The following is a 10,504-nucleotide window of genomic DNA, read 5'->3' as shown; positions in this document are numbered from 1 at the left end:
CATACATGAACATACAAGTGACGTGTTATCAATAAATAATACATGTTCAACGTACAAAAATAGGAGGCGGGGGCCTTCAGCTTATTATGGGCCCCCAGGTATTTTATTAAAGTAAAAGTAGCAAGACAAGAGTAGAAATCCTCTTTTACAAGTATAAAATGTGCATTTAAATTTCACTTAACCTCCTGTGACCCTGTGTCCACATGTAAGGGCAATAGATTTTAGGCTTGCTGCACCTTACACTTTATTCTGCTGAACTCAGACCTGTTGTCCTCGTTTGTGGACACTTTCTGTGGCATCTAGTGGTAGTAAGAGCACAATACACCAATCCATGTAAAAACAAGATGGCAGCCATGCCTGCCAAGTCAGTCGGCAGCCGATCCCAACACAAAAGTGGACGAAGTCCAAAACCTGATCACGTTTTATGGTAAAAATGTATTTTTTTTATGCCTAATAAAGTTTGCACACATGTGACCCATTTTAGAACAGAATAGAATAAAAATTTATTGTCACTATTAAAAACAATGAAACGCAGTTTGGCAGCTCCAGCATGACAACAGCATCGTAATTAAAAATACACACTTTCAAGAATAAAAAAATAAATAGATAAAATAGAAGATAAAAAAAATAGAAATAAGTTAATAGAAATAAGAAAAGTGAGTGTCCCAATTCTCTTCCTTTAACCTTACCCCTTGGTTTCAAGTGCACTCATCAGATAGATTCCCCTCAATGACGAAGGGGTAGTGTTGAGAGGTAGGGAATTTTACCTACGAATTGGGACGCCACTTCATGCAAATTAGCGTAACAGACGTGTTCACCTACATCACACGTATCATCGACGTAGGCTTCTTGCACAGAGAACTGTGTAGATATCCATGTCGGCTTCATCGTGAATTAGCAATTTTCAAGCATTCATATTCTAACTGAACGCTTACAGATAACAATGCATATGCAGAAACATAACACATTCCGACATATTTTGGAATTTTTCCATGCTTTTTTTGTGAAAATAGTACTTAAATGTCCATGGTTTTCTCATGGTGGCTGCCATCTTCCTGGAAAACTCACCTGGCTGGATAGTTTCGCAATGCAACCTGGGAAATTCTATCTTCCCCTCAGTTGAGATGGGTTTGTAAGTGTGCATCACACAGCCCTTCAAATTAAATGGGGCTTTTAAGGGTTGAAAAGCACTTCCCTAAAGTTTGGGACACCCTAGCCCTTCGCAGGAATGCGCAAAAACAAGGGCTAGGGCCAGTTTTGAGGGGAAGTGTGAGTGTTGGGCAAACTCACCCACATGGGCAATTAGTGTAGGGCCTATATGGAACACATGGATAATCCAATATAGGGCCCATTTTTACCACCCACATGGACCCTACATGCAAATGTTGGCCAGGAAATGCTTGTTTGCTGACACTGGGACTTTATTATCGTCTCATTCGAGGACATTGGAAGGTTATTATTGTATTATTGCAGCATTTCACAGCGGCCAATCAGGTATGACAGACTGTTCTACTAGATAAAAAGGACGTTCCTACATTCCTGCTGTTCACCAGGCCAAATTCGTTTATAAACTTTACCACAATAATGTTTAAACTGTGGTGTATTGTCAAACAGCCTTTGAACCACACAAAAATTATCATTAGGTCAAAGACATTTCAAAATATGAATTAACAAGATAACTTTAATAACACATTTACTCTCTGATTAAAAACAATTCTAAAATTAATGACATTACTTATTCAAGCTTTAGGTTTCTTCCGTCCTACTCATGAAATTAATGTCACCACTGTCTTCCTCCATCTTTAAGAGTGAAGTCATCACCCATTTATGGTAATAGCGTACTCTCTAAGTGGGAAATACTCCGATAATGTCTCAGTTTCAGGGAACTTTACGTTCCTCATGACATGAAGCTGACACAGGCAGACTAGAGGAGGAATACTGTAATTTGTGGATCATTTTTTATATTATGATGGTGGAGTAGAAGTAGCAATAAATGGAAAATATATAGTAATTGTTACTTCCTGCCAGTGCAGATAAGCCCTGCAGTGTTGTTCTTATCTATGCTTGAATATTTCCTCTTAACTGTCACAATATCCCAGCAGATTCATCTCCATTCCCAGAGTAACTCGTGCTGTGTGAATGATTAATATGCACTTCTTCTCTTATTTTATAACCACCTGTAAGCGGGATTTAATTTTCTCTATCCTCCCCTTATCTACTTCACCTTTCTGCTGCATCTTCTCCTCAGCTTCTCCACATTATAATCATCTTGTTTCCTCTCCTCTTGATGTGATAATTCATATCAGGAGCGAAGTGGCGGAAACCGAGGCTCTGTGGGGTTTGATATTTGCAGCCAATCAACAGACAGCCTCTTGGAAAAATCCCTTAAATTTGTTTTTCCTCTGATTGTTTCCCTTCTGGAGCTGAGAGCTCATCAGACAGGCACACAACATTGTTCCTGTTGAAATTATTCACAAACCATGTTTCTAAAATGATGCAAGTCATCATGCTTAAAAACACAGTTTAAAAAGCAGCAAAGATGACTCAGTTTTGATACATAAACATAATCAAATCTAACCAATAGAATCAATATGAAGTGGAGACAGCACTGAAAACAGTAAACGCAATAAAAATACAGATGTTGATGTGTGTCCCTGACTCTTATTCTGTCAGACTGTGCCAGCAGTAACAGCAGCAGTGTTTTACAGAGAAACAGGATGTGATGTTCTGTGTTGTTTTACAGATGGGAGAAGTTTTCCTAGAGGGCTCTCTGACAGAAAGGTTAGGAATAAAAATTGTGCTTTGGCTAAATATAAATATCGATTTCTGTCAGAAAGGGTTGTCTGGGAGAAAGCAAAAACCTCCCCCATGTGCTTGTTCAACGGGAAATGGCAACAAGGAAGAGAAAGTTAATGAAGATGGAGGAGGAGGTCAAGAATGAGAAGGATATTTGCTTTGTTGTGTTTTCACAATAGTCTAGTCTATTATATTTTATTCACAAAATCCAAAGAGTCACAATAAAGTTGACATCACTGGTTTTGGGTAATTTAAAAATGTCATTCCTCAGATATTATTTTTATTAAGTAAAGTCAGTTATTTATGATTATATTTTTCTCTACTGTATTAACACCGTCTTTAGTATTATTATTATTATTATTATTATTAATTCTAATTCTATGTATATATAATTATTATTATTATTATTATAATTATATGTTGTTGCACTTTTTATTCTTTTATTTAAAAATATGCTCTAGAATTTAATGATTAATTAATATTTTTTTAGTTATTTATAATTAAAGTTCATTATTTATTTTAGCCTTCATTGTGATAGTATTATAATAATACACAAAACAATAACTGGTACACAAACTGCACAAAGTACTACCAAAAAAGACGAAGAAGAAGAAGAAGAAGAAGAAGAGGAGGACATAAAAAATATTTTTTTTAAAAAAAATAGGCCTACATAATACGCTATGTGAACATTTAAATAATAACAAACGAAAAAGAAAATTCATAACCTTGGTCTTTCTATAATCTTCCTCCATTTTTCAACAGGCATAGTTTAGACGCCTTGTTGTCCCCTAAAGGACCCCTCGTAATTCCAACATGGCGGCGTCCATACGGTTGTGCTGTGCCCTCCGCATCACCATCGGAGGTGAATTATTTCTCCTTTCTCTTCCTTCACAGCTTCATTTAAACAGCTCAGTGTGTATATAGGAGTTTATTTACCTTATGTATGTTTATAAGTGACTGTTTGGTTACAGTCAGCTGTGTTTACTGACCCGGGACGAGCCTGTATTTGCTGCAGGGCTGTCACAATGAGGCACCTCTAGAATATAACGTTAATGTCAGAGTAGTCAGAAGGATGTTTTACATGCAGTTAAGAATAAGATTTCAGTCTTTAAAGTAAGTTATACATCAGTGTTGATTAAAGTCGTTGTCATCCTTGAAGATAAAAGGAAATGATCCCCAGATAGTTTAGAAACGGTGCGTGTGTTTCCCTCACCAAAGTTCATTCGAAGTTTTGTCGATTTAAAGTAATCCTGCTTGTTAGTAAAAGTAAACGGCGTTGAAAAGGTAATAAAAGACTAGTTATGCTATAGTTGAGTTTGTGCTTTAATTCGGCACACTTCAAGCTACAATAGCACATTGTTTAAGAGAAATATCAACCTTTAACAAGCTTTACTTTTCTCACTGTCTCCCTCTTCTGTATTGTGTTAATGGGTAGAAAGATGTGGGAGCCAAGGGAGAAACCTGGGAGGCTGCTCATGCTGCTTATCTTTTATTCTTTTAAATGAAAAGTCAAATTCAGCATTGTGTGTGTTATAACAGTATGATCCTTTCATATATCGTTATATTTTTTAAATTGAAGTACCAGCACATTGGTCAAGCATGTTGTTTGCGGTTGTTACAGCACTTATAAGACAACAAATAAGACTAAGACATCAATAATATTACAATGATTTAAAAAAAATGCTAAGAGCCAAGAAAAATAGTGTGTACAGACGCAAAAACAGAACAAAAGGAAATAAAACAAAGTACAAATCAGGCATTAAAGGGGAAAGCTTTCATATTAAAACAGTTGTGATGAGTGTATTGATAGCTGTGTTTTTACTTGGTGTTATGCACATAATGCAGTTTTAATACATGCTCCTTTGGTTCTCTCTCTCTCTCTCTCTCTCTCTCTCTCTCTCTCTCCCTCTCTCCCTCTCCCTCTCTCTTTCAGGCACAGCACCGCTCCGTACATTAGGGGGTGTCGTTCAGGTATCCCAGTTGGCGAGCCGAGCCTCAGCTGTCTCTCTCCAAAGAAATCCTGTAGTCCCCCTGCTCCCTGTGACAGCGTGGCAGCAAACCAGGCACGGCAGCTTCTTCAACAAGTGTAAGTTTATGACGTTGTAGTTATAACATCATAATTGGTCAGTCATGGCCTAAACCCACTATCCTTTAACCATTTTTATTTTACACAGTCACTTGACACAGAAAAGCAGTTGGCAATGTATCCTTTATTGCAAAATTTGTATGTTGTTCCTCTAGTTATTTGGCCCAGTTTAGTTCACAGTGCATGAAAATTATTTTTCTGAAACCGGACTTTTAAATGCATGTAAACAGCTTAGTCCGACTGACATTGGACTATCCGTAGCTAGACTAATTGAAAATCGAACTATTGCTGCATGTTTCCACTTAGTCCGACTGGAGCCACACTCTGCATTCTGCGCATGCTCCACTTTTTCTTTCGCGGACTTTCATCCAGAAGATGAAGGAGAGTGCAGTAACTCCCGGAAAAACGAACAAACAAACACCATGTTGACCGGGAAACTACATTCATGCTCCGACAGATAAAGGAGCTAAACATTTTGAAGTTCGTCGGGTCAACCAGAACTAGTTCAATACGCACTATATTAAACAGGACACAGCACCACCTATCGAGGCAGAGTCAGACGTACTTGGTCAGAAATTCCGTTTTCTCTTCTGCATGTGTACTCAGACAAGACGAGAAGTCCGACTTGACTGATTAGCCAAACTATGAGCTTAGCTCGACTACTGCATGCATGTAAACGTACTGACTAACTGGATGGAGCTTATTTTGGTGGAACATTTGCACTTGTGGAGAAGAGCACTGTCAATGAAATGTCTCCGCAAAAGAAAACACCACAATAAACGGTAACAGACGTATGTCGACTGTGTGATTCAACTTTTAGGGATTAAAAAAACCTGCAAACATTATTTGATATTCAGTGCCCTCGAGGTGAAGCCTGACTATAGTTCAGAAAATGGATCAACATCAGGCATGAGAGTCCTGCTACATGGTGTGGGGCTTTTCTGAGCTGCGTTCACAAGTTGTTTAATTTGTTGTAGAGCTTTACAACAGTTCATTGAGAGAGCAAAGCAGGCGTGTCTTCTTTTTTTTTTTTTTAAGATATTTTTTGGGGCTTTTAGGCCTTTAATCGATAGGACAGACAAGCATGAAAGGGGGGAGAGAGAGAGAGGGAGTGACATGCAGCAAAGGGCCACAGGCTGGAGTCGAATGCAGACCACTGCGGCAACAGCCTTGTCCATGGGGCGCCTGCTCTACCACTAAGCCACCGACGCCCCAAAGCAGGCATGTCTTATTGCACGATCCAGATCTTCAAGACCTGCCATTTTCAGGATGTGTGGTTGTTAGCTTCGAGGTTGTTGCAGCTCCCTGTAGCAAAGGGGAATTTGAAAATGGTAACCTGCAGACAGCAGAAGGGTGGTGGAGAATGCCGGCCTGAATTGTGTGTGTGCGTGACAAGTTTTGCATACTTTCAACCTGAGACTGTTATTCATGGTTTTGGCTAGAAGCTTTAGTTTCACCGAAAGAAAATCTTAACCCTCTGAAACCTGGGCAAATTGGCTTGGTTTTTGGTTCAAAATGACAATGCCCACATGGACGAAGCCAGGTCTGTAATAAAATAGTTTTTCCAGTCTGGTTTGGAAAAACTTTTCCGGCCTGCACAGAGTCCTGACCTCATCAGACAGCTTTATAATGAACTAGACCACGACCATAAGTCAGACCTTATCACCCGATATCAGTGCCTGACCTCACGAAAGCTCTCGTGGCCGAATGGGAGCCAGGTTCCTAAATCTGGAGCAAAGTCTTCACAGAAGGAGCGGAGGCTGTTACAGCAGCGTATTCATTTCCATTGTTTTGAAATGAAACGTTCAACAGCCACATAAGGACGTGTTGTCAGGGTGTCCACATTCTGCTGGCCGTGTAGGTTTTGTTGGATGATTTTCTCATCAGCAGATGCAGGTGCATGTGAGCAGAGCTTGTTTGGACAACATGTCAGTTTGATGACAGTCTTTTAAATGGGCATTTATGGAGCTGTCATACATTCTGTCTCTCTCTCTCCCTTGTTTTCTCAGTCTGTCCCTAACTCCTCTGTTTTCTGTCTTGTTCATTTACAGTCACTGCCTCGCTGTTTCTCAGACAAGTTGATGCTTTGTGTCTGTCAACATGTCTCACTCACACACAAACACACACAAACACACATTTCAAACACCAACAACCTGTCACTTTTTAATTGACTCTGTATCTGAGCTCATATTTCACCACCAAGAGTCTTTAAATATTTACTCAATTTACTTTTATTGTGCAGTGTTTTTTTTACTGATGTGCGGCGTCTTAATCTGTGGATATACTGCAGGTGCTAAAGTGAGCCTGCAGTACTCTAGATCCACTTTAGGTGCCAGGCCTTTGCAAACACTGAGAGTTTATTGTATTTTAATTACAGTCCCAAGGCTATCCCATATGTCACCTGTTGGACATCTTTATTCCTGGCCTTTACAGCCCCCAGAGTCCATACATCCTCAGACCAGCTGGCTTTAATGGGACGCCTAAATTCAGCTGCATTATGCCTCAGGAATCACATTCATAGGAAGTTGGACTGTGGAGTGTTCTGGCTTAAAGAGTGGAGCTAAACTCACTCATGTGAAGGTGTAGCAGCTGAGAAACAGACATCCAGATGACATTAGTCTAGTCGAATTTTTGAGATTTGTAATGGGAATTTTAAAAAAAAATCCCTCTCTTTACAAGAATGTACAAAATGACAAATTTAGCAAATAAGCAGCTGCCACTCGTGTCATAGATCTCATTTAATTTAAGTCATTTAGGGCTACAACTAACGATTATTGTCGTTGTCGCTTAATCTGCTGATTATTTTCTCCTTAAATCAATGAATTGTTTGTTGAAAAGATAAAAATTGCCAATAACAATATGACAGAGAGCAAGGTGATGCCTTTAAAGGTCTTGTTTTGTCCAACCAGCGATCCAAAACCCAAAAATATTATGTCTGGTATAATGTACGACCAAGGAAAGCAGTGAGTGTTTTCTTGAAAAACAATTTACACAAAGTCAAAGTTGTAAAATGAAACATAAATGTATAAAATTGATCAACTGATTTATTTATTATTGCAGCTCTACAGTAATTAGGATTATGTGGCTGTGATTTATTGTAGTTAAAATTCAAAAAATGGCACATTTACTGTAAAACAAATGAACGTCTGTCTCAATTAGAAGTCTGTTTTTTTCAGATGTCTAAAACCAGGTTGTTGGCTACCTCATATTATGTGTCAATTCCTCGATTAACCTGTAATTTATTCGTATTCCTTTAGTCTGTAAGGGTCTTTAGATCAAAAGAATCAAAAGGGTTTGTTATAAAAATTAGTCCAAGTTATGAGTATTGTTTTAACAGGATAAAGTGGTGTTGTGTCAATATGCCAGGTGCCGTAATTATCTCTCTCTCTGATGCTCTGTCTGTCGGAGCTAGAGCAAAATAATGATTCATAATTGTTATATTATCTCAAGCCTGATTATTAAACAAGTAATATTCATAGTGGTTTAAATTTTTGTCTGTAAAATCTTTGCTGATTATCAGTGTTGTCTGAAAGGCTGTGGTTTCAGTGACTAAAGCAAATAATAGCTCAGGATATTAATTGAAGTTTTACGGTATTGTAAAAGGTAAAATCATGATACAGATAAACATTTCTGCTTTACTAAGTCTGGTTATGAATCCTGGACTGTGTGAAAAATAATGGACGAAGTTATTATGGCGCTATCTTGGATTTTTGGAGCAAGAAGAACATTTGAACGAGAGGGTGAAGCTGTGGAGGAGCGAGGGGTGGATCTGAGTGAGAGCCCGAGGACAATATCCCCAGATAACCTGTCGCTCAGAGCGGCCACACCCTTAATCATGTATTATTTAATGAAATGAAAGTGAGTGAGTAATGTAAAAATCCACCCTGCATATAGTTGTCATGAACAGGGAAATTAGGTATAGAGACCAAAACCGTTTTGGCTGTAAACATATCTGTTTCTGCTGTGAAGTTGAGCTGCTTAACATGGGGGACACACTCTTGGAGCCAAGTGGCCATTAGAGGAACTGCAGTCATCGGCACGTCTGTGTTGGACTCATTTTTTAGCTCCTGATGTTGCCGATTGTTGTGAATGTGCAGTTTGACTTTATAAATCATTCTTCTCTGTAGTTTTTCAGTTCTTTGATGCCCTTTGTTCGAGCTGAGAGCTAAGCTACAGCACTGCTTGCTGATGAAGTAATTGTATTGTGTGTTTACAGTGACGGCTGAGCAGTTGTGGAAAGGCGTGTTGGCGGAGTCCGGTGCAGGAGCCAGGAAGGGCCGAGGGAAGAGAACCAAACGCAAAGTGAAGCGAGACCTGTACAAAGGACAGATCATTGGCGAAGGTGAGACATTCATTTGTGGTGCATTTGTTTCTGTCTTTTCTGTTAAGTTGTGTGCTGCAGCACTGATGGACATGACACACTAGAATATTCATTAGTTAAAGTTAATAATTACACCGCTCTACTAGGGAGAGGAATTACCCTTCATTCACTCTGTCTGTCCTCTTTCTCCTGTTTTCACTTTTCTTTAAAGAGTCACTATCAGTCTTCATTCAGTCTGTGTCACAGTCGTGTCAGCCCGTCTCTCCTCTCCTCGGCTTTCACTTTAACTAAATATCTGCAGTTTATCTTTAAAGATCCCCACTCATCTGTCTTTTAAAGTGGAAAGCTTATAAAAAATGCCTTAAATGTATTTGTTAGATGTTTGCAAACCAAATATGGCGCTCAGTTCAAATTAATGCTGTGATGCTCTTTCAGTTCTACACATACAAGCAGACAGATGTGATATATATTTTTCTTTTCCTCTCTCTCGTTCTCTGTCCATGTCTTCATCCCACAGGTCGTGGTGGTTTTCTGTGGCCTGGTCTGAACTCTCCGGTGGCGAAGGACGGGAATTTGCTGAGTGTGAGACGAAGAGGCGAGAGCGAGCAGCAGGAGGTGCAAGCCGAACTAGGTACAGAGACAGAATGCACTGAAGACATAACAGCACACTTCTGAACATACATGATAAATGCCAATATCAGTGCACTTACTGCTACAGAAACACAACAGACCTGTTTGAATTTAGAAACACGTTCGCTTATTAGAAACTGCGACGAGTTTATATCACTGATGCCATGAATTGTCCGTTTTCTGATGGTGAAACATGAAGAGACTGTTGATTTTTTCAGAGCTACAGAACAAAAGTCTGAGTTTCTAGTAATGGTAGATGTTTAAAAGACCGACAGCACAATGGAAAAATGACCTGCAACGTTATTGTTCTCTTTAGCAAAGCAAAAAAGCGATTATTTTACTGTAAAACAGTCTTTTCAAGAGCTACACTGAGGCAACGATATGTGAAATTAGGTCTTTAAGGAGCCCCGTGGAGTTTTCCTGTAAACAGAAGTTATGCTTTGATTCAGTGTCACTCATCAAAACTCAGTGTGTTTTTGTTAGGGGTACAAAAAATGTGCTGTGTGTGTATTTTCCTACTCATAAAATGTTTGTAAAGTTGATCCTCAGTTATTTAAATGTAGCATTGTTTATATATCTATTTACAGGGCTTGATGCTAGAATGGATGGTCCTGAGAGACGGGAGGGACGCATTATTATAGATCCCACTGTGTGGACTAGAGATGATGTTC

The 10,504-nt window shown here is 39.1% G+C and overlaps 1 protein-coding gene across 1 annotated transcript in view; it reads left to right on the top strand.

Moving 5' to 3' along the window:
- Positions 1–3,576: 3,576 nt before the first annotated feature.
- Positions 3,577–10,504, top strand: part of mrps5 (mitochondrial ribosomal protein S5) — a 39,481-nt gene continuing 32,553 nt past the window's right edge. The window contains exons 1-4 of the mRNA XM_033613759.2: positions 3,577–3,658; positions 4,730–4,882; positions 9,099–9,224; positions 9,721–9,834. Of these exons, the coding sequence (XP_033469650.1) occupies positions 3,610–3,658; positions 4,730–4,882; positions 9,099–9,224; positions 9,721–9,834 (442 nt within the window). The 5' untranslated portion in view covers positions 3,577–3,609. The remainder of the gene's footprint in view (positions 3,659–4,729; positions 4,883–9,098; positions 9,225–9,720; positions 9,835–10,504) is intronic.

The sequence above is a fragment of the Epinephelus lanceolatus genome, chromosome 17 (genome assembly GCF_041903045.1).
Source record: "Epinephelus lanceolatus isolate andai-2023 chromosome 17, ASM4190304v1, whole genome shotgun sequence".
In the NCBI taxonomy this organism is placed as follows: Eukaryota; Metazoa; Chordata; class Actinopteri; order Perciformes; family Serranidae; genus Epinephelus; species Epinephelus lanceolatus.
This window is presented reverse-complemented; position numbering and strand designations above follow the sequence as displayed.